General features: G+C 54.7%; 19 protein-coding genes across 33 annotated transcripts; 9 read left to right on the forward strand and 10 right to left on the reverse strand.

The window, feature by feature from the left end:
* Positions 1-93: 93 nt before the first annotated feature.
* Positions 94-2,084, forward strand: KVP17_003116 (uncharacterized protein; the record flags this gene model as incomplete). 3 transcript variants are annotated; one of them, XM_068520059.1, is made up of 4 exons in its annotated part: positions 94-355; positions 384-1,077; positions 1,106-1,682; positions 1,710-2,084. In XM_068520059.1, the coding sequence occupies 4 exons, from the start codon at positions 94-96 to the stop codon at positions 2,082-2,084; spliced, it is 1,908 nt and encodes a 635-aa protein (XP_068371684.1). The 3 variants fall into 3 exon arrangements, with proteins under 3 accessions (XP_068371684.1, XP_068371686.1, XP_068371685.1); XM_068520060.1 differs by lacking the exon at positions 94-355 and having other exon boundaries at positions 533-1,077; positions 1,106-2,084; XM_068520061.1 differs by lacking the exons at positions 384-1,077; positions 1,106-1,682; positions 1,710-2,084 and having other exon boundaries at positions 94-378.
* A 34-nt stretch (positions 2,085-2,118) lies between these two features.
* KVP17_003102 (uncharacterized protein) lies at positions 2,119-5,575 on the forward strand (the record flags this gene model as incomplete). Of its 3 annotated transcripts, XM_068520031.1 has the most annotated exons (4): positions 2,119-2,243; positions 2,271-3,054; positions 3,082-3,353; positions 3,382-5,575. In XM_068520031.1, 4 exons carry the CDS (start codon positions 2,119-2,121, stop codon positions 5,573-5,575), a joined length of 3,375 nt encoding a protein of 1,124 aa, XP_068371657.1. The 3 variants fall into 3 exon arrangements, with proteins under 3 accessions (XP_068371657.1, XP_068371659.1, XP_068371658.1); XM_068520033.1 differs by lacking the exons at positions 2,119-2,243; positions 3,382-5,575 and having other exon boundaries at positions 2,425-3,025; positions 3,082-3,167; XM_068520032.1 differs by lacking the exons at positions 2,119-2,243; positions 2,271-3,054; positions 3,082-3,353 and having other exon boundaries at positions 3,371-5,575.
* A 391-nt stretch (positions 5,576-5,966) lies between these two features.
* On the reverse strand, positions 5,967-6,383 carry KVP17_003119 (uncharacterized protein; the record flags this gene model as incomplete). Its single annotated transcript, XM_068520065.1, has 1 exon — positions 5,967-6,383. The coding sequence occupies one exon, from the start codon at positions 6,381-6,383 to the stop codon at positions 5,967-5,969; it is 417 nt and encodes a 138-aa protein (XP_068371690.1).
* Positions 6,384-6,432: 49 nt separating this feature from the next.
* KVP17_003122 (uncharacterized protein) lies at positions 6,433-6,837 on the reverse strand (the record flags this gene model as incomplete). The annotated part of the gene is made up of 1 exon (XM_068520070.1): positions 6,433-6,837. The coding sequence occupies one exon, from the start codon at positions 6,835-6,837 to the stop codon at positions 6,433-6,435; it is 405 nt and encodes a 134-aa protein (XP_068371693.1).
* Positions 6,838-6,899: 62 nt separating this feature from the next.
* On the reverse strand, positions 6,900-11,301 carry KVP17_003100 (uncharacterized protein; the record flags this gene model as incomplete). Of its 3 annotated transcripts, XM_068520021.1 has the most annotated exons (2): positions 6,900-11,010; positions 11,039-11,301. In XM_068520021.1, 2 exons carry the CDS (start codon positions 11,299-11,301, stop codon positions 6,900-6,902), a joined length of 4,374 nt encoding a protein of 1,457 aa, XP_068371648.1. The 3 variants fall into 3 exon arrangements, with proteins under 3 accessions (XP_068371648.1, XP_068371647.1, XP_068371649.1); XM_068520020.1 differs by lacking the exon at positions 11,039-11,301 and having other exon boundaries at positions 6,900-10,928; XM_068520022.1 differs by lacking the exon at positions 6,900-11,010 and having other exon boundaries at positions 11,035-11,301.
* Positions 11,302-11,343: 42 nt separating this feature from the next.
* KVP17_003113 (uncharacterized protein) lies at positions 11,344-12,019 on the forward strand (the record flags this gene model as incomplete). 2 transcript variants are annotated; one of them, XM_068520055.1, is made up of 2 exons in its annotated part: positions 11,344-11,370; positions 11,399-12,019. In XM_068520055.1, 2 exons carry the CDS (start codon positions 11,344-11,346, stop codon positions 12,017-12,019), a joined length of 648 nt encoding a protein of 215 aa, XP_068371680.1. The 2 variants fall into 2 exon arrangements, with proteins under 2 accessions (XP_068371680.1, XP_068371681.1); XM_068520056.1 differs by lacking the exon at positions 11,344-11,370 and having other exon boundaries at positions 11,393-12,019.
* A 23-nt stretch (positions 12,020-12,042) lies between these two features.
* On the forward strand, positions 12,043-12,735 carry KVP17_003115 (uncharacterized protein; the record flags this gene model as incomplete). Its single annotated transcript, XM_068520058.1, has 1 exon — positions 12,043-12,735. One exon carries the CDS (start codon positions 12,043-12,045, stop codon positions 12,733-12,735), a length of 693 nt encoding a protein of 230 aa, XP_068371683.1.
* Positions 12,736-12,776: 41 nt separating this feature from the next.
* On the reverse strand, positions 12,777-13,576 carry KVP17_003123 (uncharacterized protein; the record flags this gene model as incomplete). 2 transcript variants are annotated; one of them, XM_068520071.1, is made up of 2 exons in its annotated part: positions 12,777-13,008; positions 13,035-13,576. In XM_068520071.1, 2 exons carry the CDS (start codon positions 13,574-13,576, stop codon positions 12,777-12,779), a joined length of 774 nt encoding a protein of 257 aa, XP_068371694.1. The 2 variants fall into 2 exon arrangements, with proteins under 2 accessions (XP_068371694.1, XP_068371695.1); XM_068520072.1 differs by having other exon boundaries at positions 12,947-13,576.
* A 65-nt stretch (positions 13,577-13,641) lies between these two features.
* KVP17_003120 (uncharacterized protein) lies at positions 13,642-14,412 on the forward strand (the record flags this gene model as incomplete). Its single annotated transcript, XM_068520066.1, has 1 exon — positions 13,642-14,412. The coding sequence occupies one exon, from the start codon at positions 13,642-13,644 to the stop codon at positions 14,410-14,412; it is 771 nt and encodes a 256-aa protein (XP_068371691.1).
* A 61-nt stretch (positions 14,413-14,473) lies between these two features.
* KVP17_003114 (uncharacterized protein) lies at positions 14,474-14,833 on the reverse strand (the record flags this gene model as incomplete). Its single annotated transcript, XM_068520057.1, has 1 exon — positions 14,474-14,833. The coding sequence occupies one exon, from the start codon at positions 14,831-14,833 to the stop codon at positions 14,474-14,476; it is 360 nt and encodes a 119-aa protein (XP_068371682.1).
* A 95-nt stretch (positions 14,834-14,928) lies between these two features.
* On the reverse strand, positions 14,929-15,876 carry KVP17_003107 (uncharacterized protein; the record flags this gene model as incomplete). 3 transcript variants are annotated; one of them, XM_068520040.1, is made up of 3 exons in its annotated part: positions 14,929-15,370; positions 15,400-15,750; positions 15,779-15,876. In XM_068520040.1, the coding sequence occupies 3 exons, from the start codon at positions 15,874-15,876 to the stop codon at positions 14,929-14,931; spliced, it is 891 nt and encodes a 296-aa protein (XP_068371666.1). The 3 variants fall into 3 exon arrangements, with proteins under 3 accessions (XP_068371666.1, XP_068371667.1, XP_068371668.1); XM_068520042.1 differs by having other exon boundaries at positions 15,351-15,750; XM_068520041.1 differs by lacking the exons at positions 15,400-15,750; positions 15,779-15,876 and having other exon boundaries at positions 14,929-15,279.
* Positions 15,877-16,364: 488 nt separating this feature from the next.
* On the reverse strand, positions 16,365-16,955 carry KVP17_003118 (uncharacterized protein; the record flags this gene model as incomplete). Of its 2 annotated transcripts, none has more annotated exons than XM_068520063.1 (1): positions 16,365-16,955. In XM_068520063.1, one exon carries the CDS (start codon positions 16,953-16,955, stop codon positions 16,365-16,367), a length of 591 nt encoding a protein of 196 aa, XP_068371688.1. The 2 variants fall into 2 exon arrangements, with proteins under 2 accessions (XP_068371688.1, XP_068371689.1); XM_068520064.1 differs by having other exon boundaries at positions 16,365-16,733.
* Positions 16,956-16,972: 17 nt separating this feature from the next.
* KVP17_003111 (uncharacterized protein) lies at positions 16,973-17,586 on the reverse strand (the record flags this gene model as incomplete). 2 transcript variants are annotated; one of them, XM_068520053.1, is made up of 2 exons in its annotated part: positions 16,973-17,471; positions 17,501-17,586. In XM_068520053.1, the coding sequence occupies 2 exons, from the start codon at positions 17,584-17,586 to the stop codon at positions 16,973-16,975; spliced, it is 585 nt and encodes a 194-aa protein (XP_068371678.1). The 2 variants fall into 2 exon arrangements, with proteins under 2 accessions (XP_068371678.1, XP_068371677.1); XM_068520052.1 differs by lacking the exon at positions 17,501-17,586 and having other exon boundaries at positions 16,973-17,428.
* A 99-nt stretch (positions 17,587-17,685) lies between these two features.
* KVP17_003106 (uncharacterized protein) lies at positions 17,686-18,102 on the forward strand (the record flags this gene model as incomplete). The annotated part of the gene is made up of 1 exon (XM_068520039.1): positions 17,686-18,102. The coding sequence occupies one exon, from the start codon at positions 17,686-17,688 to the stop codon at positions 18,100-18,102; it is 417 nt and encodes a 138-aa protein (XP_068371665.1).
* A 960-nt stretch (positions 18,103-19,062) lies between these two features.
* Positions 19,063-20,214, reverse strand: KVP17_003117 (uncharacterized protein; the record flags this gene model as incomplete). Its single annotated transcript, XM_068520062.1, has 1 exon — positions 19,063-20,214. The coding sequence occupies one exon, from the start codon at positions 20,212-20,214 to the stop codon at positions 19,063-19,065; it is 1,152 nt and encodes a 383-aa protein (XP_068371687.1).
* A 66-nt stretch (positions 20,215-20,280) lies between these two features.
* On the forward strand, positions 20,281-21,261 carry KVP17_003105 (uncharacterized protein; the record flags this gene model as incomplete). The annotated part of the gene is made up of 1 exon (XM_068520038.1): positions 20,281-21,261. The coding sequence occupies one exon, from the start codon at positions 20,281-20,283 to the stop codon at positions 21,259-21,261; it is 981 nt and encodes a 326-aa protein (XP_068371664.1).
* A 39-nt stretch (positions 21,262-21,300) lies between these two features.
* On the forward strand, positions 21,301-23,274 carry KVP17_003121 (uncharacterized protein; the record flags this gene model as incomplete). The annotated part of the gene is made up of 1 exon (XM_068520069.1): positions 21,301-23,274. One exon carries the CDS (start codon positions 21,301-21,303, stop codon positions 23,272-23,274), a length of 1,974 nt encoding a protein of 657 aa, XP_068371692.1.
* Positions 23,275-23,473: 199 nt separating this feature from the next.
* On the forward strand, positions 23,474-24,967 carry KVP17_003124 (uncharacterized protein; the record flags this gene model as incomplete). The annotated part of the gene is made up of 1 exon (XM_068520073.1): positions 23,474-24,967. The coding sequence occupies one exon, from the start codon at positions 23,474-23,476 to the stop codon at positions 24,965-24,967; it is 1,494 nt and encodes a 497-aa protein (XP_068371696.1).
* Positions 24,968-24,993: 26 nt separating this feature from the next.
* On the reverse strand, positions 24,994-27,338 carry KVP17_003110 (uncharacterized protein; the record flags this gene model as incomplete). 3 transcript variants are annotated; one of them, XM_068520048.1, is made up of 2 exons in its annotated part: positions 24,994-25,763; positions 25,802-27,338. In XM_068520048.1, 2 exons carry the CDS (start codon positions 27,336-27,338, stop codon positions 24,994-24,996), a joined length of 2,307 nt encoding a protein of 768 aa, XP_068371674.1. The 3 variants fall into 3 exon arrangements, with proteins under 3 accessions (XP_068371674.1, XP_068371675.1, XP_068371676.1); XM_068520049.1 differs by lacking the exon at positions 25,802-27,338 and having other exon boundaries at positions 24,994-25,743; XM_068520050.1 differs by lacking the exon at positions 24,994-25,763 and having other exon boundaries at positions 25,794-27,338.
* Between the last annotated feature and the right edge of the window lie 125 nt (positions 27,339-27,463).

The following is a 27,463-nucleotide window of genomic DNA, read 5'->3' on the forward strand; positions in this document are numbered from 1 at the left end:
TTTTTAGTACGAACTCCGCGAAGGCGGTGTATGCATCGAGTTGAAACTGCATGCCTGATCTAAAGCACGTTATAGGTAAGCTTGAATCAGGAGATGCAACCAGGCCTTGCTTGGCGGGAAAAGTACCAGAACCTGCCCATCTCCTCGCGTCGTAATGACGCTTGGGGCATGGCTTCCAGCAAACGTCACATCGCCTTTTTGTGGGAATCTAACAGCGGCGGCGCTCTTGGTATTCTGCGACGGTCCCAGCTAGGCAGGTCTACCAATCCCGTCCGCCTCAGTGCCCAAGTTGGCGCGTTGAATGATATTTTATTCAACCCTCTGAACGAGCAGCAGCTAGCTACCACCGGCGACGGTGGGTCTCACGCCTCCTACTGACGCAGACGGGTCCGTGAAGATTTGGAGTCTTGGTGATCAAGACGCTGTGACAGCCCAGTTCGATCGCAAGACGCATAAGAAAAGCGTTGCTTTCGCGTGGCACCCGACAGCGCTGGGAATATGCGCCTCTGGTGGAAGTGAAGGACGCGTGGTGATGTGGGACCTAGCGGCAGAGGAGGCCGTGGCCACCGTGTGGGAAAGCAAAGAGCGCGAATACCCCCAATCGGTCGAATTCAACTACACCGGCGGCCTGATTGTTGTCGCTACGAGGGAGAGACGGCTCGCGCTGGTGGATCCAAGGGCTCTCGGAACAGTTACCACAGCAAAGGCCCACGTGGGACCCAAGGGCATGCGTGTATGTTGGACGGAGGGTTTAGCTGGGAAGGAAAAGTCCTTAACTACTGTCGGTTTCGATCGTAAGGCGCAGAGAGAATTGAAGTTCTGGGACACGCGGAAACTGAGCGACTGCGTCTTTTGCCACCCACTTCATAGTGGCACTCGCTTACCTATGTGCGTGTGGGACGATGCTGTTGGGGTTTTGGTGGCGTCAGGCCGAGGAGAGAACGTCGCCAAGTTCTTCGGAATAGCCGCTGACTGTTTCACGTCGGTGATGAAGGACTACCGAGCTCCAACTCCCCACCACTCATTTTGTTTCTTACCAAAACACAGCGTTAACGTCTCCAAGAACGAGGTTTTAAGGTGAGTACGTAAGGTGCACTTCACGCAGACTATTCCGTCACGACGCTAAGGGCACAATTCAACCTGTCAGTTTTGCCCCTGTCGGCCGTACAGATCGCGTGCCCATACCGGAGCTGTACCGACATGGAGCCAACGTACCAGCCGCCGCTCATACATCGTCGGATTGGCGAAGAGGCGAAGATGCACTCCCGCTACGAAAAGACATATTCCGCGACGCCACGGGCGTCCCAGTCGTCGTAGCGCTTGGAGAGGCCCCCACTCCCACCAAAGATGCGACGGATACCGCCACCGGGTCTGCATCCGGCAGCCCTCGAACACACACCCAAGAGCCCGACCACTCCTCGCTGATTCCTTCTCTACACGAGCTACTTAACGAGAAGCCGCCTCAACGTTGCAAGTCCCAAAGCCGAGTTCCGGAGTTGGATTTTGCCAAGGTGCGCGACAGGGCGCTCCAAAAGTCGAAGGGGGTTCCAGTATTCACAGTGGACGGGCTGACTCCCCAAGAGCTGGGGCAGGTGTCAGTGGGTTCGGCATCGCTGGACTGGTCGTACTCCCAAGAAAGGTACGTTGCGCGTGATAGGAGCTCACGGTGCACACCTCCGCCGGTGAGTTATTGCAGCAATACGAAACAGACTCCTCCTTCAATGAAGGCCAACATTCGTGTCAGTCCGCCGACGACCGATGAAGCCATCCCTGCTGGAGGACCTAACGATGACGGAGATACCGATTTTCATGAAGCCGCGGAAGCCACGCTGCCCGATTGTTCGAAAGATCCAGCTCTGACTGGCGTTGCTGAGATACAGTCGGCGGTCTCTGCGACTGCGGAGCTGCTGAAACGTCAGATTGAGTCGCTTAACTCCAACATTCAAGGTGCGAAGCTGTCTGCTGAGGCCTTGATGGACTACATTGAGAAGTGCGAGGGCGACCTCGACGCTCTCATAGACCAGAAGACTAAAATTGACAAGCTGCTCGTGGCCTTCGCAGTGACCCCCTTGTCTCCAGTTTAATAGTTGCCAATTTCGATTGCATAAAGGCGAATTGATGGAGCGACGCTCCGCGAGTTCGTTGACAGTGGGAGCAGCATTGGCTACGTGTCTGCTCCCTAACTCTAAGTGGGTGGTGCTGGCGCACCTCCTAGCTCCCGCTGCAGGCGGTTTCATTGGCGAGTGAGTCAGTTGGCGATTGCTCTTCAGGTATGAGTGGTTCCGGATTGCCTCCTCCATAGGAGCCGCAGCGATCTGCGCGTCGCTAGTGTGGTTCACGACCGAACTAGGCTTCCTGGGGACGCTCCTCCTCGCTGTCGTCGTTGATCAGCACGCCGCCTCGTCCTTCACTCACTGGGACGCCATGCTATGCGTCTACCTGGCGTCGTGCTGGTCTCGTTTGACTGAACGGACCTGCTTAGGAGGCGCAGCGCTCGTGCTGCTGCAAGCCTGTTCGCTATTTGGATTTCTGGCCGTTTGTCCAGTTTCCAGAGCACTTGGCCAGGCCAAAGCCTTGACGATCCTTGTGGTCGTCGCCACGTACACCCTTCTTGCCTTGACCTACACCTTCGAACCGTCTCCGGTCGTGCTTTTTTGGAAGGCATGCCTCCAACCTGAGATTGCGTGTTTGCTGTTGGGTTGGTCGAGCCTCGTTGCTGGCGGCGTGCTGATGGGCATCGTACTTTCGCCACAAATGGGTATCAATTGCGTGAGGAAACTCCTGCACCTTGTCGCCGCTATCGGCATGACTCCCGTGGGATTCGAGCATCTGGAAGTCGCTATGCTCGGTCTCGCAGTGCTTTCATTGTTGGCTGTTTTTTGGGAGTGTGTTCGACAGGAGAACGGTCCTTTTGCGGAGCGAGCCCAACAAGTCATCGACTGCTTCGCAGATAAACGAGATCGAGGAATGGTGGTGGTTACATCCCATTTTGGACTCCTAGCATCCTTTCTGCTTCCTTGGGCATGTAAGTTGGGAAAGTACCCGGTCAGCAATGTGGGGTTGTGGGCTCAGACTACTCAGACTGTGGCTTTCACCTGTTTGGCGGATTCAGCAGCATCGGTCATGGGGAAGCTCTCCATCGAATTCTTCCCGCACTCTCTAGGTAAATTGTGGGCCAATGGAAAAACGCTCGGAGGCTCCCTGGCCTTCGCGATCACAGGCTTTTTAGCCTCGTTGCCCACGCACAGTCCATTTGCGGCCCTGGCAATGTCAGCAACCACTGCAGCCTTCGAGGCTACCACTTCCGAGATTGACAATTGCCTGCTCCCGCTGGTCGCGTCAGCGGTTGAAACGTTTATTGAGCATTTTAATGTCCACTAGAATCGTCATCAAGAACTTGCCACACTACGCAGACGACAAGCTAATCCGGCAGTTCCTTGGGGCAGTTACCAGACCCGAGGACATAACTGACGTGACGGTGCCTCGCACTGCGAAAGGGAAATCCCGGCAGTTTTGCTTCGTGGGTCTCAAGACCGCTGTCGTGGCGGAGGATTGCGTAAAGGGGCTTCGCAAAGCTTTCTTTGACACTAGACGTGTCTTCGTCGAGACGGCTCGGGAACAGGGGGATAAAGACTTGGCTCGTCCGTGGTCGTCTCACACCATGGGATCGTCACGACACAAGGCTCTTCACCCAGAATTGTATCAAACGGATGTTGAGAAAGCCTCTTTTCCTGAGGTCCAGAAGCTGAAAGATATCTTCGCCAAGCCAGCCGCGAGGGTAAAGCACAAAGCATGGAGCAACGAGGACGATCTGCTCATTCCAGAGCACACGAAAAACCGAATGCAGGAGGTGGACTATGCTGACAGTGAGGACTCTGACGATGATCGGCTACAAAGCGTCGCCTCTCAAAAAACCAGCGCCAAGTCTGTTGAAAACAATGACGAATCGCAGGAAGTCGCGGTCTCCTACGACCCTAAACGGGTCCTCATCCGCAATTTGCCTTTCTCCTGCTCGGGAGAGGACGTCCAGATGTGGGCTGCACAGACCGGAGAGGTGGTCGAGGTGAAACTTCTGTTCAACCGCCTAACTCGGGCGCCTCAGGGCGCCGCGTTCGCGGTGTTTGCGTTCGAGAGCCACGCGGCTGCGTTCGTGTCTGAAGCAAACCTGAGCACGTTCCAAGGGCGGAGGGTACACGTTCACTTCGCGGAGCCGGAGCGAAAGCAAGAGGTGTTTGTGGAACAAGTCGGGTCCAATTTCAAGAAGGCCAAGAAGGTCAAGGAACACGTGCTAGCTCAGAAGGAATCAACTTGGAATCTTCTGTATGTCTCAGCCAATGCTGCCGTGGATGCTATGGCAACGGAGTTAGGCGTGGAGAAGGAGGAAATTCTCGATCTGCAGAGCGGTGATTCCATAGCTGCTCGTGTAGCTCTTGCCGAGGCGTCCGTTATAAAACGCGTGAAGAAATGGTTGTTGGAACATGATATCGACCACGACGCCTTTATGAGTCGAGGCCGAAAAGTCGAATCAGCCGCTTTATGCTCAACAGATCGGTCGGACGACACGCTGGTCGTCAAACACCTGCCTCCGGACACGGACGCATCCACTCTAAGAAGCATGTTTGTGGCTATTGGTCCTTTACTGAAGTTTGCGGTGGCTCCAACGAAGACGGTCGCCATAGTTCAGTACGCCGACGCCGCCAACGCTGCCAAAGCGCTGAAGAGGTGCGCGTTCCGCAAACTTCCAGGAACGAACGCGCCTCTATTTTTGGAAATGGCCCCAGCTAACATTTTTACACAGCGAACAGGGCCGGAGGTGACGAAGCTGCCGGAGGCGGTGGACGCGCCTGTCAACACATCTGAGACTCATGCGCCAACGGAGGAGTCCGAGTGTGAGGAAATGCCCGATGCTCAGGCAGTGTTCGTGAAGAACGTCAACTTTGCAACTACAGAGGCCTCAGTTCGAACTCTGTTCCGCAAGGCACACGGTTTCCTTCACTTTAAGTTGTCAACCAGAAAGAAGGACGGCGTGAGAGTGTCGTTAGGGTTCGGTTTCGCGACTTTTGAGAACGCCGCTGCGGCTGAGAGCTGTATCAAGAGGTTTCAGGGTTACTGCCTGGATGGAAAGACTCTTGAGCTGTCTCTTTCCCACCACAGCGGCGGCAAAAAGCAGCCCGTGCCTCGCCAGGACGTTGAATCGCGACGAGTGCTGAAGAGCGCTGTGGACAAGAAACTGGTGGTGAAGAACTTGCCGTTCGAAGCTACGAAAAAGGACCTTTACCGACTGTACGGATCTGTGGCGCTACTCGCTGGCGTGCGGATTCCCAAGAAACCCGACGGAACGAGCCGAGGCTTTGCATTCCTGGACTTTCAGTCCAAAACGGATGCCAGGCGAGCAATCGAAGAACTGGAGGATGTTCACCTTCTGGGTCGAAGACTAGTTTTGCAGGCGCCAACACAGGACGACCTTGCCAACGTTGAAGAGGCCTTGGTTCGAACAAAGCGGCGTTTGGACTCTGGAGCGTCAACTGGTCAATTGAAAAAGTTCAAGAATGTTCTGGAAACTGAACCTACGTAAACGGATGACCAAATCTAATGGACAAATTTCAATGCGTGTTGGCGCCAAGTTTCAGCATAGCTCTGCTGCGGGAACTCTGTCAGGTGTGGTCGGCTCGTCCGTGGTGTCTGCATTGTTGGAGAAAACCCCGCTGAGATCTGCTCCCAGTACGCTTCATGTTCTTGTTACGGAAAGCGTCCTTTCCGAGCAAGAACCTCCGACCAGTCCCCCGTTCCGAACAGAAGGCATCCGCCCCTTCGCCTTCCAAACCAACACCATTTGGCGCCGTAGGCCCACTAAAATACGCTGTAGTGTTGTGGGACATGGATACCTGTGTTGCGGCGTGCTCTTCCTGATCTGCGTCGGTCTGCTCATTTGGTTCTGGATTCGGGCACACAACGAAAAATGACCGTTACGCCAGCAGGGCGTCAATGAGTTTGCCGTAAGTCATGGCTCCTGTGCCATCGGGATCACAGACTCGGACCATGTCAGCGATGTCGGTTCCAACCAAAAGGCTACCGATGGAGTCTGCTACGAACTCGAACTCCTTTGTGGATATCGTTCCGTTCCGGTCGTGGTCAAATAGTCCGAAAGCCTTCTCCAGTTCCGTCCTGGCATCTTTTCCGTCAAAGAGCTCCTTTCCCCAGGCCATGAAGTCGGCCCTCTTGACTTTTATGACATCCGCACCGCATTTCGCGTCCAGGTCCTTCTCTTTCACGAACAGGCCTGTTGACATCAGAGCAGGCGCAACATCCTGTGCCAGCAGCAGCCCGTCGCCGTCCTTGTCAAACAAGGCGAAGGCACTCTCGAGACGTTGCTCAATGTCCATAATAATATGAGTAATTCTTACTATTTTACACCCACATTTTACACCCACACTACAGCATGTCTATCAATACTTGGTACTTCATTTTCCCCTCACCGTTGGGATCTGCAAGCTTTACGATGTCCTGAATATCAGTGCCAACGAAGCGGCTCCCAAGCGAGTCGGCGACAAATTCGAATTCTTTGCTGAGAATCGTGCCATTGTTGTCTCTGTCGAACAGCTTGAAAGCGGTCAACAGCTCGGCTTTGGGATCTCGTCCTTTGAAAAACTCGTTCCCCATTTTCAAAAATTGATCCTTGTTCACCTTCGAAGCGGGATCTGGTACGGCTGCCTCCATATCGGGCTCCTTCACATAGAGACCGCACGACATCAACGCTGGTGCGACGTCGGCTCCTACGAGGAGGCCGTCTCCATCTCTGTCAAATAGTGCGAAGGCGGCGGCGAGGCTGTGCTCCATTGGAATACTATTTTGTGCAGAGAACGTCCTACGTGTGTGGGGTGCATGATACGCATGATACGTCACGAGCTTGTTGGCAAAAGCATAGTGGTGTCTTGAGAAGCGCCTTGGCTTTCCGACAGGCTGGACCTGCGCGGTTTTCGCGTCTTTGGAGGGGAATTCTCAGGCGTCGCGTCCGCACTTTGAATCGCTGACAGCTGTGCCCTGGGTACTGTGAAGGGTATTGGCACGTTGCCGAAGTGTTGCAGAGCCGGCGTGAACGCAGCAGGTCTGGACCTGGCCGTGAGCAGTGGCGGCAGCAACAGAGTGTTGGGCGTGGCGCAGGGATCCAAGGGAGCTGGGTGATCCAGCTCGACGTCTTCGCAGTGCTTGCCCTCTGGCATCTTCGCGTACATATGGCGTAGCTGCTTGGCCAACACTAGATCGTTGACCAGGAGTTCCTCGAGACTCGAGCTGGATCGATAGTCATATAGCAACCCAGCGAGACAGGTCATCATGTCCTTCAGGAAGGGACTCTGGTTCTTCTCCATGTGTCGTTTGAGGGAGATCAGAGTCGGAATGACTTGTGCGGCGAGATTCCGCTTCATCAGACCTTCTTCGTACTCTCGCTTCTCCTCATCGTCAACCTGCATCTCACCCCGGGTTGTAAATGTTAACTTCAGCTGGCGACAGCCCAGAATGCGCAGGACATCAGAGAGCGCGGACCCCTCGCCGGTCTTGGTGCTCTTGGGCAACGCCAACTGGGGTTCCTCGTGGCTTTCGTCGATGGTGTCCACGAACGGAGCCAGGAACTGGTGTACCAGCTTCCGCGAGACCTCCAGCCGGTCACGGTCGGTAGACAAGGACAGCACGAATCGGTAGATCTTTTGCCTAGCGTGTGAATCCTTTGCGAACACGAAAAACCTTGTGGATTCGGCCGCCTTGCCATTCGGCATGAATTCAATGCTCCGGAAATTGGGGTGAGTGAACCAGCCGTTAAGGTGGCACACGGACGAGACGAGGTTCTGCTGCACGAAGGATGGGTTTTTCAGCAGAACAATATCTCGGAAGATGGCCTCCGCCAAGAGTAAAACGCCGAGGTTCGGGTCAGCAAGGCATGACAGGAACCTATGCTGGGTTGGACCCTTGCATTTGAGGTAGTCATTCGCTACCAGTCCAGCCACCAATGACAGCGCGTGCTTCCTCAGCAAAGGGGACTCTGCAAGCCGCGGGGAGAAGCACTGTGTCATGTGCGGAACGTACTTGTCCACCAGAGCGGTATAGTGCACATGCAGATCGGTCAGCACCACCAAGCAGTTGGACCTGACGGCAAGCTCGGGCTCCTTGTCCGTTGAATGGGCGGCCAAAATGTCCACACATTTCCGGGCTGCTGCCTCGTGCCGCACCGCCATCATTCCGAGACTGGTCACTGCAACGGCACGCACGCAAGGAGGTACGGGGCACTTGGCGTTGTAGGCATCCGTGATGAGAGCGAGATAGGCGTTCACGACAGGTCGGTTCAGCGAGGCGCCGGATTGAAAAATGATGGACGCGTACGTGGCGAGGACAGCACATACCCTTTCAGGATACTCAGAAGCGCTGCCGGATCCAGAAATTTCAGACTTGCACGCGGCCAGAATCCCAGTCTCCCAGGGAGAAGCGTCCGCGGTCTTCGTCAGCAGGGTCAGGCCGTGTATCAACCCTAAAGGCGCTTCCATTTCGGATAACTTCTGCTTCCAGAGGGTCATGGCAGCCTTTTCCGGAACGAGTCGACTCTCCCCAAGGACGAAGGTTAACGCCTGCACGACTTTATTGGCCACGTTGTAAATGATGTCTAATTGTTGCTCTGGCTCTTCCGCATCCGGAACCATATTCAGAACCGCTTCCAGAAGCAACGTCAGCGCCTTCAGCACCGCCTTGCCCCGCTTGCATTTAAAGGTCGCCTGCGGCGTCCTGCTCAGCGCGACGACCATTTCGCTCAGCACCACGACAGGTGACAGGCTCCAGCGCTGCGGGTGTGATGCACTCATCAACACACACGTGCTGCACAAGGCAGGAAGGTAGCCTGGGGGCAAATGGTCCAGTGACTGGTTAGCGAACCACACACCGAAAGCCTGTCGCAGGTAAACGAATCTGATGCTGCTGTCGCCCCTGAAGACGTGGTCTGCCATACAACCCTGCAGAGGGGCGAGAGTCTGGCTGCTTTCGACCTCCACAAACACCTGGCCTAGCATGTCGAAAACCAAGAATGAGAGCACGAGGTCGCACGCCTTCTCTCTGACAGCAGCTTCCACGTCGGCGGTGGCGGGAAGGACACAGTCACACCACATCTCCAAACTAGCCAAGTCCAGACGCTTTTGCAACATGGAGTGGACAGTCGTCAGCGCTCGGTGGCGCACTTGCTGGCTCGGGTCCAATGTCAGATCGACCAACGTTGACCTGAGATCGGAGGTGATTCGGCACACGCCAGAAACCCAAAGCGGCTTGAAGGGCCTGTAGAGGGCTTCCGAAGACTGGTCACACAAAATTACACAAGACCAGAAGGAATCCAACGCGGAGAGGGAGCTCTTGCGTACAATAGGTCTCTCGTCATGGCCTCTGCAGATGATCATGCTGATTACGTCCAGCAGCGTGGGAGCCTCGTCCTCTGTGAGCGCCAGGAAGAGCTCAGACAGCGACTGGCTGGCCACAGTCAGCATGAGGCTGCCGATCTGCTCCATCACACGAGAGCGAATAGTGGGCTGGGAGTCCAGACTCCTAGCCAGAAGGTGCTGCAGCAGCACCAGCTGGCAGGCGGCAAAGTTTGCCATGTCCTGATTCTCGGAGAACAGGGACCCAGTCTGGCGACGATCTGAAATGTAGGTCACCAGCTCAACATGGCCCTGGGTCAACAGGAACGGAGTCAGTTCCAAAGATAGCAGCACATCTCGTTGCTTGTTCGATCGAATCATCCCCAGACAAAACAACAGCAGCCGCGTGCGGAGCGTCGGAGCGCTTGAGCACAGGGCCTCCGCGCGTACCACGAACGAGCAGGTCGTTTCCGCAAGCCTCTCCCTCCACTCCTTACGTTCAGGAACCGTAACCAAAGCAGTTGTCAGCACCGCCAGAATCGGATCTTGGAAGGTATGGGCGAGATCCGGACCTCGACGTTTCGCGTTGGGGGCTTTCTCGTCCTCGTCATCGTCGTCCGAGCATATCACCTCCGTTTTCTGTTTAAGCGGTGACTTCGCCTTTGTGAAGTAAGACCCCTGAACCGTGACAAGTTCAGTGTTCAGCAGGAACGGATAGGCCTCCATCACTGTCTCGAGCAGGCTGAAACATTCCAGTTGGGCGCGCACGAGATCCTTGGGTAGTGCGTTCATGGAGGTCCCTGTCTTCTTACCGCCGAGTGCGAAGGCGGGTACGAGCAACTTTAGCACGAAGGACAGCGCTCCTGAGAGCATGTTCATCTTAGGCAATCCTGTGGAGAACGAGACCAGAACCTCTTCAGATTCTTCTGGGTCTGGTCCATTGCAGGGGTCGACGCCGCAGCAAGAACCCACGTTCAACAGGGCGTCGGTTAAGTATCCGATGGCCGCCGTCCTGCACTCCTGCGCGTACCCTCTCGCGTCGACCTTCTCCGGAGCGGAAGCAGACTTCTTGGCTGTCTGTGGTAACGTATTCGCGTTGAAAACGGCGCATAGCCGATCGAGAACCAGAAGAAACGTCTCCAACGTGGACGCGCTCGTTAGCGCGGCGAACGTGTCCCAGTGCTTCACCCAGCCGCCGACAGCCTTTAAGACCCGCATGGCGAACATCCGTTTCTGCACTGCCAGGTCGCCCTGGTCAGGTGCTTCATCCAACTGTCGACGCAGCGGCGTGCCCCTGATGGGTGTTGCAGGCTGAGAGATAAGCTTGCTGGGGTCCAGAAATCGCCTGTGCAGATGCAGCAGAATATTCGTGTTGTTCAGCAACAGCTGCACTATGAATGGCTTCACAGTGAACTCATTTTTTTCCGTGCAGGGCAAGCCGACCAAGGTCAAATAGAGTTCAGTTGCTGACAGCCCGCAGTCGTAACGCTCTTTGGCGTTGTAGTCGGAAAGGAGCATGCGCTGCGGAAATCTAACGTCCATGAGAGCAAGGCAGAGGACGATAAAAAGAAGAAGCTGCTTCAGTGGGCTAAGTTTGGAGTCCCCCTCTGGATCCAAGTGGACGCTGCGTCCGGGGGGGGCATCAGACTCACCACTGGACATACTCCTCGAAGAAAGTCGTCTCCTCAACAGCGTAGCTGGCCGAGCGCTCCTGAATGTAATCATTGAGGTCGTCAAGATAGTCAGACCAATGCTTGAAATTGACCTCGAAGTTTCGAGAAACCACGTCGAAGAAAAACGCCACTAGTGCTTCCGCGTTACCCACTTGCTCGCTCTCCAGCAGCAAATTGTACAGCTCCGGTGGGAAGCAGTCCAGCGGCAGTGACTGCACTGTGCGGGACAGGTCACTGACCATTGAGATTTCAATTAAAAATTCACGTGCAAAACCGAGAATACCATGAGCGTCTTCCAGGGGGCCGAAGCGGTGAGCTCTCTGGGGGCCGAGAATGCAGAAGGTGTACTCAGGTGACTGGAACGGTCGTAAAGTGCTATGCAAGGAACGTGTCGCGAAGAAGTACCGGCACCCAGTCCTGGACGAGCAACTCACCCAACATCGCATGCTCCAAGAAGTGCGGAATGCGAGGCGGCTGAGGACGGCAGGTGTAGACTGCCCCTTTGTGTACTTCGCCGACTTCACAAAGCGAGTAGTCTTTTATGAGTTCATCGATGGGGTGACAGTGCAACAGTATTTGGAAAGCTGTACGAACGAGGAGGCCCAGACTACGTTCAGAGCGATAGGAGTCATGCTGGCCAGGATGCATGGCAAGAGTCTCATCCATGGCGACCTGACCACGGCGAATCTTATGGTCCGAGCAGATGGGAATGGTTTCAAGCCTTCCCAGGTGTGTCTGATAGATCTGGGTCTGTCCTATACCAGCACCAGCTCTGAGGACCAGGCTGTCGATTTGTTCGTGTTGAAGAAGGCGTTCCTCAGTGCCCACGGTGTCGCACACTCCCACTTGCTGGGTCACGCCCTGTCGGGGTACCGAGAGCACTCTTTAGAGGCCGCCAACGTTCTAAATCGACTGGAAGTGGTGGAGTTACGTGGAAGGAAGCGTTCGATGGTTGGCTGATGCTAATTGAGTGTTTATGCTTCATGATTGATGACCCCAGGCCACCCGTTCAGGGAAAGCATCGGCGCATTGCAACGGCAGGTGTTATTGTGGATCGACCTTGGAGGGAGCCCGGAGCTCACCAAAGGACTCGGACGAGGGAGGACGACCCAGCCCGCCGCCTTGAACGTGAGCAGCGACGAGCGGAGCGCGAACGACGCCAGGAGGAACATGAGCGTCGACGCTGTGAACGGCAGCAGAGACGTGAGAGGAAGCGAGAAGAGAAGGGGCACTCCGTGCCTACAAGAACTCAGTCTTTGCCCGCAAGGTCAGATGACGACGCGTCTCGGAAGTTGCCGGTGCCTCCGATTTACACTCCTGGACTCGAGTCCAGTCCGCGTAACGCGAAACTAAGCACAGTTCAGAAGTGTATTGTCCAGAGAATGGAGGAGAAGAAGGTCGCTGCGGCTCAGGCCCTAGCCATGGCAAAGGAAAAGAAGGCAGTTACCAAAGGGCTTTACAAACCACCAAGGCCGCCCCCGAGACCGGAAGCCACAAGTTTGAGGGTACCTAGCAGACAGGAAAGCACCAAGCATCTACGGCCTCCAAGACATCCAAGTAAAGCTGCTCCCGTCCGGGTGCCCACACGAGTACCACTAGGGTACTCCAAGCCCCCTCTACCAGACCCTGTGAGGAATGACCAGCGACGCCCAAGCCTCTGGAGGGTGTCTGAGTGAAGTGCCCTGCAATCTATTTCCAACGTGCATATGCATTACAATTACAGTCTTAGACACGATTGCAGGTCATGGTCGACGGGACCTGTTTTCTTCAAAACACGGACACAGGCCAGAAAGCTGTCCATATTCGAAGGGTCCGGAAACATCAACAGCTGTGTGCGCATCACCCGTCCGTAGGCTTTGTCGGGCAGAATTGTTCTGGTTTCGATACTCATGCCTTTGGAGTCGTTGTGCCTTTTTTGCGACAGCTGTCGTACGGGTCTTTCGCAGAATCTGTGTCGAGAAAGAAAGCACCCCACTCCTCGATGGTGTCATCAGTCACGGAGCAGTGACCTCTCCAGCATCCGCAATCGGGGTCGTCGTCGATGGCTTCGCCACCTGTGAGATCAGTGCGCATTGTTCGCACACCAAGGGGCGTGTAGAGGAGACAGATGAGCACAAGACTCCTGTAGTCCAGGTACACCTGGATTTGCAGCCTAAGACGGTTCATAACGGCTCGTTTTGCGATGTTGAGTCCTAGATGGATGTATATATCGTTAAGAGAGGCAGAGCGCTCCAGCACAGTCTCCCAGCGACCACACAGAGACTCCGCAAGCACTATACGCTCCAGAAGGGTGTTGCGGATGCTCGGTAGGATGCACAGCGGAGTAGTCAGTTCGAACCGCTCATGTTCCGGCTGACCGCAGGTACATCGGTCCCCTGTGGTCTGTGGCGTGCGGGGAAGCGAGCCAGGCGACTGCGCAGTGTACCACAATGTTTCTGCGTCGGTGTCGGAGGAGCTCTCGCTGGCAGCACGTCGGCAGCGGAACGCCTTGCGGTCACGGCTAAAACGACAGCCCATCTTACTTCAATACTGAGTTTTGGTGGCGTCATGTGACGTCAGCATGATGAATTCCATACTTTAAAATGCAGTGTATCGCCATCACGCATCCATCGGGGTCCTCATGCACTATCGATACTTTAGGCGCCACCATTGTGAGCTGGAAAATCGCCGACGGAACGGAGATGCTGTACAGATCCCCTATCTCAGAGGAGGGCCAGCCCATCCGTGGGGGCGTTCCCGTGTGTTTCCCGCAGTTCGGTACGGCAGGAGACTTTCTAGTCAAGCACGGTGTGGCGCGGAGCTCAACAAACTGGAGTTCATCAGTGCGGCAGTCTGCAGCGGAGTTCACACTGGTTTTAGACGGAGACGCCTTTCCGGAGCAACCTACTCTGACATACACGGTGAGTCTTGACGCCAATCGGCTAACGCTAACCTTCGACGTTATGGGCCCCATAGTGTTTAACGGGGCTCTGCACACCTACTTCAAGGCTCCCAACGGGATTGAGAACGTGTCGGTGTCTGGGCTGGGAGGAGCGTCAGCGACTGAGCTGGGAGACGCGGTGGTGTTGCCAGAGGTGCTGAAGTTTGATGGTCCCAGAGACGTCATAGTCCCTAACGCACCACGCGCTCTTTCTTTGAATACTGGCACGCACGTCGTCGATTTCGGACTGGATGAAGGCTGGACCGACGTGGTCCTGTGGAACGTAGGCGCCGACACACTGAAGGATATGCCTAAGGGGGACTGGAGGGGCTACTTCTGCGCAGAGGCGGCTCTGGCTACACGAGAGCACCGAGTGACGCTGGGGCGGGGGGAGACGTGGAGGGGGGTGCACTCTCTCGACGTGAGGTGCTGATGATGTCACCTTGGTAATAGTGTACAGTTGGTCTAAAGTTTGAGAAAAGGTTGTCGAGAAACTAATCTGTCTTCTTGCTGCCAGTCTTGATGTCGGCGCTGTCGAGACTGGACTCCGCTTGCTCTGTTTCTTTTGTCTTTGCGTATGTATCAGCCTCCTCGGTGTAAGCTGTGTAGGCGAAGTATCCCATCAGTGCCTGACAACTTGTCAAAGCCACTACAGCACTGATAACGTTACGCGTCTGCAGCTGCAAGTGAAAGTGTCTGAGAATGTCGTTCGTCGTGAAGTAGAGGCCAATGGGGATCACGATCATGGCTACGAAGTAGAGGGCGAATTGCTTCAGCACGGGCCGATTCTCTTTCAGCTCGAGGAAATCCGTCCACGTGTACTGACCCAGTGTCTTTGTCGAGGTGTTCGTCATTCAATTCTGGAGTTTGCAAAAAAAAACAGCACATGGTTTCCAGCCAAGTCAACCACTCCTACAAAAACTCAGGCCTTCTTTTCCTCGCAAAAAACTCAGGCCTTCTGTTTTTCCTTACTTAGCATCGGTTTCGAAATCATGGGCTGCTTCTTTCGGGCCACTTTTGGAAAGGAGAAGAACTGCACGTCGGTCGCCATTCGCGGCTCCAATATGTCCGCGTTACTGAGACTGGCCGCCCGAGGCGAGCGCCCCTGCTCTCCAGGCGTGTTCGTGGGCACTCGGCGGATCGCTTGGTTGACGAACTGCTTCGTAGGTTTGCCCTTCTCCTGCAGCTCCTTCAGTTCGTTCTGCCGCTCAAGTAGCCAGGAGGTGATGCTCTCGATATCGGACAGGGATGGGTACGGGTGTCGCGCTACCCGGTCGACCATGCTAGCCATATCGCGCATCTCCTCCTTCTGCTTTTCCGTCAGAAGATATGAAGGGATGGGAACTTGGACATAACGGGGGATAAAGATATTCATCTGCTGGGTCTGGTATCTGCGTTACCACCAATCGTAATCACATACTCAGCGCCTACACCCCGCAGGATAAACTTGTAGGGTTGAACCGTCTCGTAGGCCTCAGGCTCGAACCTGGACACGTCGTTCATTACAGGAACGTCTTTCTCAACCCTAACCTCTACATCCACGTGTTGGTCAACAGGGACGTCCACCACCTTCTCAACGATCTCAATCTGTTCGACTTCTACGACCTCCTCCACCGGTTTTTCAATGATCTCAATCTTTGGGACCTCAACAATCTTCTCTTCAATCACTGGGACGACCTTGTGTACGATTCGCTCTACTTTCTCGATTACAGGAATCGGAACGATCTTCTCCTTCTTGACAATTCTCTCGACGATTTTCTCAACGATTTCCCTGCGTTAGCATTTCGCCTGCCACTAACTTGCCGCCTCCGTACGTTGTAATCTCGTTGTATGCCCGGCCGTCACGGTCGACGCCTCGACTGTATCGACCTGAATGTTCCTGGCGTCTCCGAGGCATGTTCGAATTCGTCTATTAAAGCACGGTCAGTCGCAGTCACGTGACACTTTTCCATGTATGGGATTTACAGTAGTGGGCAATCTGCGTCTCACACAACAGACCCACGTTGGCCAACGTTCTGCGAAGGACTGTTTATCATGTCAGGCTGCCTGGGGTTTATTCTGCTGGGGTTTTGTTCTGCGAGCACTTTGATGGAATGGTTTCCGCCTCTCCCCTTCAGAACAAGCCAGACCGCCACGTGGGCTGCTGGGAAAGACACCAAACAGATCTCAACGTGCATTCCGAAGGCGTCAAGGCTGGACGTGCCTCCTGACCGCGTGCTGTTGCCTCGTGCTAGCGGCATGTTTGGTAATTCGTGTCGTGTCAAGAAAACGGCGGGACGTTTGGAGACCTGTGGTGTTTTCGTCTCATCGAGACGAAGGGGTAGAGATGGAGCAGGCGGACTTCGTAGAGTCATGGCCGGAGACGAAGTGATGTGCAAAGGCGCGTCAAATTGTGGGAGTCATCAGAGGAATGATAAGTCCGGTGTCATCAACCGCTTCGACTTCAAAATTCGTGATGTCGTTGTAGGTATGTACGAACTCCATAATCTGTGTCAACGCCTCGGAGTCCACTTCTCGCAACCCATACTCATTGTCCACATGGTTGCAGTCCACCCACTGTGGCGGAGTAATTTGCAATAGTGACTCTCGTGCGGCCTGCACTATTTCCGCCTGCCTCCCCGCGATCTCGCGCATCTTGACGTCTTGCAAGGAGACTTCACAAGCGTCCAGGCCCTTCCGAAGCGCCTCTCTCAGAATGCAAGGCCAGTGGGCATTCACCTCGCATGTAAACACGCGCTCCAACCACTCCGCCATCGCATTTCCGCGGGCGAGCTGCCGCGTTTTGGTCAGCAGAAAATAAGGCCACTTAGAAGGCAGACGCGAAGCCTCCTTGGGGCAGTGCTGGGACGCGAAACGTAGAAGTGAGCTGTAACGCGTCTGCCACTCCTCGACAAGGTTATCAATTTCCACTTGAAACCGATAGACATGACGCGATTCAGCATCGAACGCCGCTCGTAAGAAGTGAATTCGAAGCATTGTTAATTGAAATCACATCACTTTTTCTGGGTCTCCCGCTGTCGTAAGACATAGCCCGCTTCCTGAAATATCGCGTCGTCAGCCCATTGTGGTCGGAGGCGCACGCTTTCGTGACGCAGAAAGTCGACTTCTTCTTCCACGTCTGATCGGGACTTGAGCAGGGAGGACCACTGCTTTTCGCTTATCAATTGATTCTGCAGCATGAAGTACTTCGGTTGCAGATCCGCATAGAGCATCCGAAATCGAGGCATGCTAGCGATGGCGCGTTCCAGAAGGGCTCGGCAGAGCATATGGTGCGGTTCTGTCGGAAGCTTGCGAAGCCATGATCTCTCTGGGTCCAGCTCAAGCGGCTCCTCGTGAGAATCTGGAAGATCATCTATCGTGCGCTTCATCTGTTCCAAAATCTTGCTCTTTAAAGTGTTGTACAATTCGGCTTCCGGCAGCTTCTGGAACCGAGAGTGGCCGTACTTCATCTCCGCCTCCAACAGAAAGTCCTCATTCACCTTGGTGCGTTTGCTGCGTAATGGGTTCAAAGCGACACCTACTGCTCACGGCTAAAAAGGTAGTAAGCCTGTGACAACGCGACTGTGCTACACACGACGAGAAGAGTCCATTGCCAGAACGAGTCCATTCAGGAAAAAAGTAGGTATTTCGAAGACGCTTGTGGCTTTCTCCGAGCGAGTATCCTGTGGGGTTGGTCTTCACATTGTGTCAAAGAATAATACACAAAATGCTCTGTTGTCTGGGACTAGTCAACTTGTGCGTGGGGGTTGTATACCCAGTTACCAAGACCGTCGAGTTCGTTCGAGGCTCAGACCGAGACGCCGTAGGAGCTGGCAAGCAGTGGGCAGTCTATTGGACACTCTTCCTTCTTATGTCAACCTTCGAGAGATGTTTAAGTTCTGCCATCTCACGATCGGCGCTTTACGGTGCCCTAAAGGCGCTCATCCTCTCGTGGTTGGTGCATCCCAATTATCAGGGGGCTGCGTACTTGTGGAACGAACACCTAGAGCTCCCCTACGACCAAGCCGCCCAATGCTTCAGGCAGTACTACTCCCGTCTCGTGGGGTTCATCGTGAAGGCCGCAGATGTTGGCGCGAAGGATGGGGTCTCTGACGGTAATGAAGTGGCCGAGGCTGATAAATAAGCTATCTGTGATGTCAAGCTATGAAGCTCGTGAAGAATTGTGTCGCAGCAAATTAGTGAAGGGATCTCAAAATGACGGCGATTCTCTCCAAAGACTCTGCAAGAGTCTACATGAACAAATTTCAGTTAAGCAATTTCAGTTCAAAGATTACTACTACGTGAACAAATTTCAGTTAAGCAATTACAGTTCAGAGATTACTACTACGTAAACACAAACGAATACCAGTTCAGAAATTACAGTTCAGCAATATCCACAAGACTTCCTGCAGTTTACGGCCATCCAGTCGTGGTACACGGAGGCAGGGCGGCAGTAACGCCGTGCGGTGTTGTAAAACCAGCAGCCAACATTCAAATCCTCGCACGCTGATGTTGATGATGTCGATGCTGCTGTCGTAGCAATATTGAAAGTAAATATAGTACGAGTTGTCGAAGTGGTTGGGGCGGCCGTTGTATGCTTCCTTGGACCATTAGATCTCGTACGTTTCGTTGATGTCGCAGTTGAAGTGGTCGAAGCCGATTTGCAAAAGCGACAAGTTCGCTGGCAAACGTCTTTCATGTACGAGTAGTACGGGCTATCGTCCTGGCAATAGCCCAAATCTAACCAGTAGGAGCACGACTCTTCAAAATCCTCGCACCTCGGTGGAACATAGGGGACAGTCGTTCCGTTAGGATGCCTCGATAGGTAGGCTAGTTCAACAGCGGCACCTGCAAAACAGTCAAACATAAGGAGTACGTCCCTTACCGCAGTTGAGTGTGCCATCTGTGGAGACTTTTCCCTTCAAGGCTTCGACAGGTCGCACGCTTTCCAACAGGAGTGCTCGGGCCTCTGCAGCTGTGAGGTCTGGGTTGGCAGCGAACACCAAGGCCAAACACCCAGCCACATGTGGCGACGCCATAGAGGTGCCTGACGCATATCCCCATCCTTTAGCGGTACAGCTGTAAATGCTTTGGCCAGGGGCAGCTAGCTGCACACGGTTCGAGCTCCAACAGGACTTTGCATACAAGCCACCGCTGTGTTACCTGGGATCGAGGGATCATACCTTTCGCTCAGCGCAGCGACCGTGATTTGATTCGAGTGCACAATGCCTTGAGGTTCCATCGAGAAGGAGTCCAAGTTCTTCGCGTTGTTCCCCGCGCTGGTAACGAACAGCATGTCGCGAGTCTTCAACGTTTCAAAAAGGTTCTTGTAGGACTCTGAGCAGCAGTACCTCGCTCCCATTGAGTAGTTGAGCACTCGGACGCCAAGCTTATGAGCGTATTCGGCGCATTTCAACGTATCCCGGCCGTACTTGCATCGGCAGTGAATGAGTTCTGCCTCTGGAGCGACTCCAGCAATACCCTCTCCATTCAGGCGGGCACCGACGATGCCAGTCACATGGGATCCATGAGTACCAGCGCTGAAAACGTTTCCATTTTTCTCAACTGGGTTAATTCCGTGAAGATCGTCGACGTATCCATTGGAGTCGTCATCGAGATCTGCAACGTGTAAAGGGCGCTGGTATACGAGGCACTTACTGGGTTGTCCCGACATCTCGGATGGATTGCTCCAAACGCCACCCTTCAAGTCCACGTGCTCCGAGTTTACCCCCACGTCGAGGATCATGACCCGAACTCCTCGTCCCTTTGTGTACTTCCAGGCATGCTGAAGGAGACGTAAAACGCATGTGTGGCCAGAGCTTACCTCTACATTGATGTCTTGCAGATTCCACGTTTCAAACTCGGACTTGTCCTTCTTCGAGAACCTTAGGAGGGGGCGCTCCTCGTCGATGGGCTCAGGCTCCTGCGGTTGGTCCACCTCCAAAAAAGTCAAGAAGCTGCACACCAGCTGCAGTTCCAAAGCTACGATGTCCAGCTCGACAGTCTCGTCCAGCTCGAGAAAGCCCAGGCGCTCTTCGTCCATGAACTCCAGCTGCCCTGAGACTTGTTGTAACGCCACCCGAGTCGCATGGCTGGTCCTCTTTTCGTAGCCAAACGTAAGTCGGCCGGAGCCCTCACGAGCAAGTCGCACCAGAGATGCGAAGCCCTGTGTGGTACCTGGCCCAGAGCTCACGTCCACTGAATACTTTTGGCACACAGAAGCCACAACCACTTGAACCAGGAAGTGTCTCCACATACAAACGAAAGTAGAATTGAATTAGTCTATCTCAGCAAGGGTGGGGATTGTTTTCAGCAATTTCTGATGAATTTCCTGTCGAACATCATCGAAGCGAAGAAGAAGGAGCTCGAGGCAGTTGCTGCAGGAAACACGTGGGTGAGAAGGGGTGATCTGCTGGATCGGGCTCGAGAGGAGTACGAGGACAAACAACAATTGCTGGAAGAGAAGAGTCAGCTCAAAGAAGCGTGTCGGCTACAGGAGTTCTCTACATTCCTGTCGACTGGAAAGCGGTCACGTGAGGACGCCCAACGATGTGAAATGGAGTCGCGGGCGCGAAGGATTGACCCGAAGAAGCTGCCGATGGCCGAGGACGCGGTAAAGAAAGAGTTACGGAGATTGGGTGAGCCCAGCAAACTATTCGGTGAAACGGATCTGCAGACCTACGCACGGCTAACTGCGACGACGGTTGAAAGGGCCGAATCAGAGTTGCTGAAACGCCCTCGCTTTGACGGAACCCCAGAGGCAGACTACACAGAGCCGACTGACGAGCGCGTTATTCGCGTTCTAAGCTGGACGGACCGCATGACATCTGTTTGGGAAAATCGCCTGGCTGAATCCAAGACGGACTCGACAATTTCTGACTTGGAACACGAACGACGGGAAAAGATCCTCGACGTGGCCCGTAAGAACCTGCGACCCGTACGGAAACGCCTGTCTGAAGGCTCCCTCGACGTAGACATTCTCGAGGCGCTCAACGCCATCGTCAAGTCATGTGAGACCAAGCGCTTCCGAAGAGCCAACGACATCTACATCAGCATCTCCATCGGCAACGCAGCCTGGCCCATGGGCGTCACAATGGTGGGCATTCACGAGAGGGCCGGCCAAGAGAAAATCGCGCGGAGTGAGATAGCGCACATTCTGGACGACGAGAGCACCAGGAAGTATCTTCAGTGCATAAAACGGATGATGTCATTGTCAGAGGAAATCGCAAAGGAGGAGGGCTGGACCCCCGAAGTCGAGGCGAGGATCGATGAGGAAGAGAAAATCCAGGAAAAGATCATTTGAGTGCAAAGCAACAAGGGCATATTTTATGGCTGATTTTGCATGGAGGAACTTTCAAGATTCTGCGCCAATACCGGGCACTGCTTGGAGTTGGAGGTTGAGGAGGAACGGAAGGAGCTGGACAAATTGAAGGAGGAGTTCGATCTGCCGATTCTCCAGGAGTGTGGCATAGCAATGCGCAAGCTTGTGATTGAGAAGGTCTCCACAGGTATTGGTGGTAGGCCGCTTGTCAGTTTTCATAAGCCACCTCTAAATCAGCTGCCCGCCTCCCAAATTACCCGCGGTGACGTTGTGGGTATCTTCGAAGGATCCGACGTGAAGGGTACACCGATCCAGCGAGGTGTAGTGCACTTCAAATCGCGCTCGTTGCTGGTATTCGCCCCTGATGTGTCGGAGGATTCGATCGTGGAGTCTTCTGTGAAATCCTTCAACGTCGTGTTGATGTCGAACGACGCAACCTACAGACGCCTCCGAGAGTGTTTAAAACGCTTGGAGCGGCCAGTGCCCTCCGTGCTGTCCGCTTTGAAATTCGCCTTCGAAGAGACCCCCTCACCACCTGTAACTCACGTTGCGGAAGGGTTACGATCCACTTTGTTGAACGACTCCCAGCTGGCATCCGTCAACCACGCTATCCGAACAGGCCCCATCGCCTGCATCCACGGACCTCCGGGTACTGGGAAGACAACTGCCCTCGCACATCTAATCGTACATCAGGTTCGTCAGGGGCGGCGGCTCCTGGTCAGTGCCCCGAGCAACGTTGCGGTAGACACGCTTTTGGAGAGAGTGGGACTTCTGGGGCTTTCTTCTATGGTGAGGTTCGGGCATCCCAGCCGAGTGAGGCCAGAAACACTCAAGTTCGCCCTGGATTCGGTGCTCCAAAAAACCGACGCTGCTCTACTGGCGGCGGATGTCAGGACGGAGCTCGCGGCTGCATTGGCGAAGAGGAAGAAGGTGCGTTCAAAGCAGGAGAGAGGGGAGCTACGCGCGGCAATTTCCGAGTTGCGCAAGGAGTTACGGTCTCGGGAGAAGGGGGTATTGAGAGCCCTGCTAGAAACGGTCGACGTAGTGTTCTGCACTTGTGTAGGCGCAGGCGACCCACATCTAGTGCGGTTCGCCGAGGAGAGGCCTTTTGACCTAGTCCTAGTCGACGAAGCAGCACAGGCGCTGGAGGTCGCCTGCTGGGTGCCCATGATGCTGGGAAAGCGGACCATTCTAGCTGGCGACCATCATCAGCTGGCCCCCACAGTGAAGTCCAAAAAGGCTGGGAAGCAGGGGTTGGGGGTTACCCTTTTCCATCGAATACTTGTGAAGAACCCTCACGGGTCGGAAGTCAGCAGAATGCTGTCAGTGCAGTACCGCATGCATAGAGTTATCAACGACTGGGCCTCCAACCAGTTTTACGGAGGGGAATTGCAGCCGGACGACTCGGTGGCGGACAGAACCCTTCCCAGTCCGGATGGGCCCTTCGTCTGGATTGATACGCTGGGACTCATGGCGGAAGACGACACCCCTGTGGATCCCAGCAGTCCGCTGCAGCAGTTGTCGAAGTCCAATGAGGGAGAGGCACGTGCTGTGGTGGGCTACATCACACACGAGCTGACTGCCGTGGACCCCAGGAACATCTGTGTCATCACACCGTACAATGCCCAGGTCTCCTTGATCCGGGACCTCCTAGGCGAGTCAACCATTCGCGTCGCGAGTGTAGACTCGTTTCAGGGGCAAGAGGCAGACATCATCATCATATCACTCGTGCGATCGAACTGCGACAACGAGGTGGGGTTCCTCGGAGACGCCAGAAGGCTCAATGTGGCGGTGACGAGGGCGAAGTTGAGGGTGGTGCTCATTGGTGACTACTTGACACTGTCCTCTGACCCAATTCTGGATTCCATCTACTGCCATGCCGAGGCTTCTGGCACTGTGCGGTGCATTATGGACGTTCCAGGTGTTGGGGAGGGTTCAACAGTGAACCACAAAGACCCGCCCAAGTCGAAACAATCGCGACGCAAGAGGAAGTGACTTTGTTTTCTGTCTCGCTGTCACTAGTTTCGATAAGGTTTGGATTGACACATGAGCACTATATTGAGAGCTAATAAGCCGATACAGCGAGAAAGCGTAGGACGACAGAGAAAATACCTAAGAGGCCACGAGAAAAAAACGATCAATTCAAATTCATTACTTACAACTCCCCTGTGTGGATATACTGGTAACATCCGACATGGAAACTTTTAAGCGCCATATGAGCAATGTTTTGGATCTACGGAGCATCGCTGGAGCACTGGAATGGGATGCGCTCGTTATGATGCCAAAGGAGTCCATGAAGGCGCGTGGGCAGCAACTCGCTGCTTTGAAGAGGGTAATCAATGAGACCCAGGTATCCGAGAAGGCCCGAGAACTACTCGAGACTGTGGAGCGCGACGTTGACAGTCTGGACGAGTGGCAGAGAGCCAACGTCCGTTTGTGCCGTAAGCGGTTTGATCTGGAGTCGACTAAAACTCCGGGGTGGATAGAGGAAACGGAACAGCTGAAAACCTCCATGATGGCTGCGTGGGAGAGGGCCCGCGCTGAGGACGACGGCTCCACGTTTCTTCCGCTGCTGGGGAGGATGATAGAACTGCAGAAGCAGCTGGCGGGTCTCAACAACTGCAGTGAAGACCCGTACTCCTTTTGCATCGACGAATACGAAGTAGGGATGACCAAGACCCGAATCGACTCCATTTTCGCGGCGATCAAGCCAGAACTGGTCAGTATGGTGTCTCGTCTACGGACACTCCCAGCGTTGGAGTTTCCCGCAGTTCTTCTTGAGGGGCCATTCGACGTTGAAGGCCAGATTTCCCTCAACAAGGAGGTGGCGGCGAAGCTTGGCTTCGACTTCTCGAAAGGCCGGCTGGACGTCAGCACGCACCCCTTCACTATGGGCATCCACCCCTCAGACGTTCGCATCACCAGCCGCTACAACACTGCCGACTTCATCAGCGGATTGAGCGGCACTGTCCACGAAACCGGACACGCAATTTACGAGCTGCAGCGAAACATGGAGCACGATCGTGAGCTGGTTAACGAGCCTCTCTCAATGGCGGTGCACGAGAGCCAGTCCCTGTTCTTTGAACGAATGATCGCTCTCAGCCTGCCTTTCTGGAAGTGGGTCGCGCCGTTGGTCCACAAACATCTCCCAATCACCAAGGAGGTCACCGCGAAGCAGATGTGGCGCTGTGCCAATCGAGTTGACTTTGATAATTTCATCAGAGTGAATGCAGACGAGCTGACGTATCCTCTGCATATCATGTTGCGATTTGAGTTGGAGAAGGCAATGCTTGATGGCCTTGAATCTGAAAAGATCGAAGGGGAATGGAACCGGCTGATGGAGGAGCTTCTCTCTCTGAAGGTCCCCAAGGCGTCATTAGGGTACCTTCAGGATGTGCACTGGGCGATGGGGTCGTATGGCTACTTCCCCAGCTACACCCTCGGCGCCATCTTCGCGGCCCAGTGGCATGCTCAGCTGTCGAAGTCACTGAACATCGATACACTCGTTGAGCAGGGCGACTTCGCCCCGGTCAGGCAAGGTTTGCGCGAGCTCGTCCACCAGTGGGGGTCTTTGGACAAGTCCGCTGACGCGCTGAGCTCACGCGTCAGTGGTGCTCCAGTGCAACCCGAGGTATTTCTGTCCTATCTGAAGAAGAAGTATTCCCAGCTGTTCGAGACTGATTTGTAGTGACACTTAGTTTCATTTATGAACCATCACTGCAGCACACATTGTGAACGTCGCGGAGTCTCAAGCAGAGGATCCTCATCGTTGTTCTCAACACACCTGTCCTCTGCTCTGACATCATCTTCCCCCTGAGCATCGGAAGTCGTGTGAGAGTTGTGACTGGCGCTTCGGAGAAAGACCGGACTGCCCTTGGGAGTCGCCTCTGTGAACTCTAAGGAGGGGCTGTTTGGGCGAGACGGACTGTGGGACTTCTGCTGTGTGTAGTCCATGTCCAAGGAGGGGCCGCTCGGGAGAGGCGGACTGTGGGACTTCTGCTGTGTGTTGTCCATGTCCAGGGCCGAGAGGCTAGTGACACGTCCGTCCTCGGTCAAGGCTATCGGAGGCGAGCGAGGGTCGGGCAAATCGAGCTTGCTGTCTGCAGTCTCCGTCGAGTCCGTCAGAAGGGCGTTTCCCATCGACCCCGCACCCCGCATACCCTCTGTAGTGTCCGTCCAGTATGTCAGAAGGGTCTTTCCGGTCAATTCGGCACCCAGCATGCTCTCTGGACTCCTGTTCGTAGCACAGGACGCTAAGAGTTGCCTGTCCGGCATGCAAAGATGACTGAGGGTGTCGAGCATCTCCACCGCATCCGCGTCTGACGATCTGAACACGCGTTTCAGCCAGGACTCGATCGACATGCGTCGCCAACCATCAATGGTCTTTCGGGGAAAACTGTAGTAGGATCGCAGCTCGCTCAGGACACTGAACGCACTGCGACAGATGTCGTTGGCGAGAGACATCCACTTTTCTTCCTGGAAATCTGCAAGGAATGAGGTGAAGAAGGATAGGGCTACCCACAGTCGTCCAGTCGGCTGCGAGCCGTCAGCAAGAGGAGGTCGTCCTGCTTTGCAAGAATCGCCTCCACAGCGTCGTTCACCTGTCCTAAGCCCAGATATCGCAGGTGACGCACAACCACCGTCACGCCAAGGAAGACCGCCTGTTGAAGCCGCTCGAAGGCGTTGTCCTTACGGTGGGGCGAGGCCATCAAATTGAACGCTGGACCCCGGGAGCAGAATTGTTCATCCGTCACTCCTACTGGGTATAGCGTCCGTCCGTTGAAGTGGGAGTACAGGGCAGCCTGACTGTAGCATGCTGAAGTGTTGGTCATATGCATCTGAAGGTCTTTAGCCGTCAGTGAGCTGTCAACAGCGGCAATCCCAGTTTGTTTCCAGGGTATAGTCATGTCCCACACCAGGGTTGAGGGCTCCTGAGCCGGCAGAAGCGGCGTCTGCAGCGCCCCCAGACCTCTGAAGGGTGCGCAATCGTTCGACAGCTTGAGTGTGGCGTCGATAGCGAACCCAGGCAGAACCTTGTGAACCTTCTCAACGACGGACCAGCATCCATTCCTGTCCGTCTGGACGACATCACTGGCTAACGACCAAAGCGTCTTTACTGCAAGAAGTCGCTGCTCCATACGGCGGCAGTTTTCGGCAGCCAGGATGACCAGAATGGCTCGGTAGTTCGATGGAGAGGTCTTGTATAGTTTGGGGGTAAGCTTCGCAAGCCATTTTGTCTTCTTGGCGTCAGATTGTTCAAGGAACTTGGTGAGGGTAATGGATACGTTGGAATGCAATTCAGAGAAAAGCGTTACAATTCGAGACTCGCTTTGAAGAGGCAGATGGCTGCATGGGGTCCCCAGATGCAGTCGGGGAGTAGGGAACAGGCTTCCGAGGTCACTGCTCCGCAGAATGGTGTTGTGGTCTTGGAACAGGCCCATCTCGGTATCAGATTTCAGTCTAGCTTTTTCAGCGCGGTGTTCTTTGTACGCATCCACGTTGTAGCTCTCCAGGCGACGGATAGTTTTGACGGAGGCTTCAAACAAGGTCGGCAGCTCATCGAGTTGACTACGGCACCAATCAGATTCCTCGCGGACTCTCTCTACCCAGCTGTCGTCCAGCGCCGGCTCGCCATGCATGCGGGCGCTGACGTTCCGCCTGACGGCCTGCAAGGACGTGGCCTGATGCCGCGTGGGTCGCGGTTTCGACAGACGACACGGGTTCATGTCACGCGTGGTGAAGCAGGGTGGGCTCTGGAGGGGGGCCTCCTCGAATAGCAGAGGGTTTCCATCAGGGCGTGAACGGTCGGGTCCGATTGCGGCATCTGTGAGGTTGGCCCTGCTGGGGCGGGGCTCAGGGCGGAGCACGCTGTATCGGAAGCTATCCTGGGAAACTGGACGACTGGCGTTCGGCGAGACTGAGAAGCTCGACTCCATTGTTGTCTCAGGTTTGACGGAAGTCGTCTGACCGCTTGTTGTCATGTGAACAGAGGTGCTGGACACCAGGCAGAGGGGCAGGAACGCTTGGTCTCGGAGCTGAGTTACAGAGAGATGCGACATGCAATATACGAAATTTATGATATACTATGGAAACACGTCACGTTGGAATCTTGGGCTTCAACGAATCGCGATTCGCAGGCGGTGGAGGTCCTGAACCCGCTGCTTTTTTTTCATGGTAAATTTTG

This window comes from the organism of the source record quoted next (assembly GCF_019968985.1).
Source record: "MAG: Porospora cf. gigantea B chromosome Unknown PgB_NODE_80_length_45045_cov_119.772, whole genome shotgun sequence".
Taxonomy (NCBI): domain Eukaryota; phylum Apicomplexa; class Conoidasida; order Eugregarinorida; family Porosporidae; genus Porospora; species Porospora cf. gigantea B.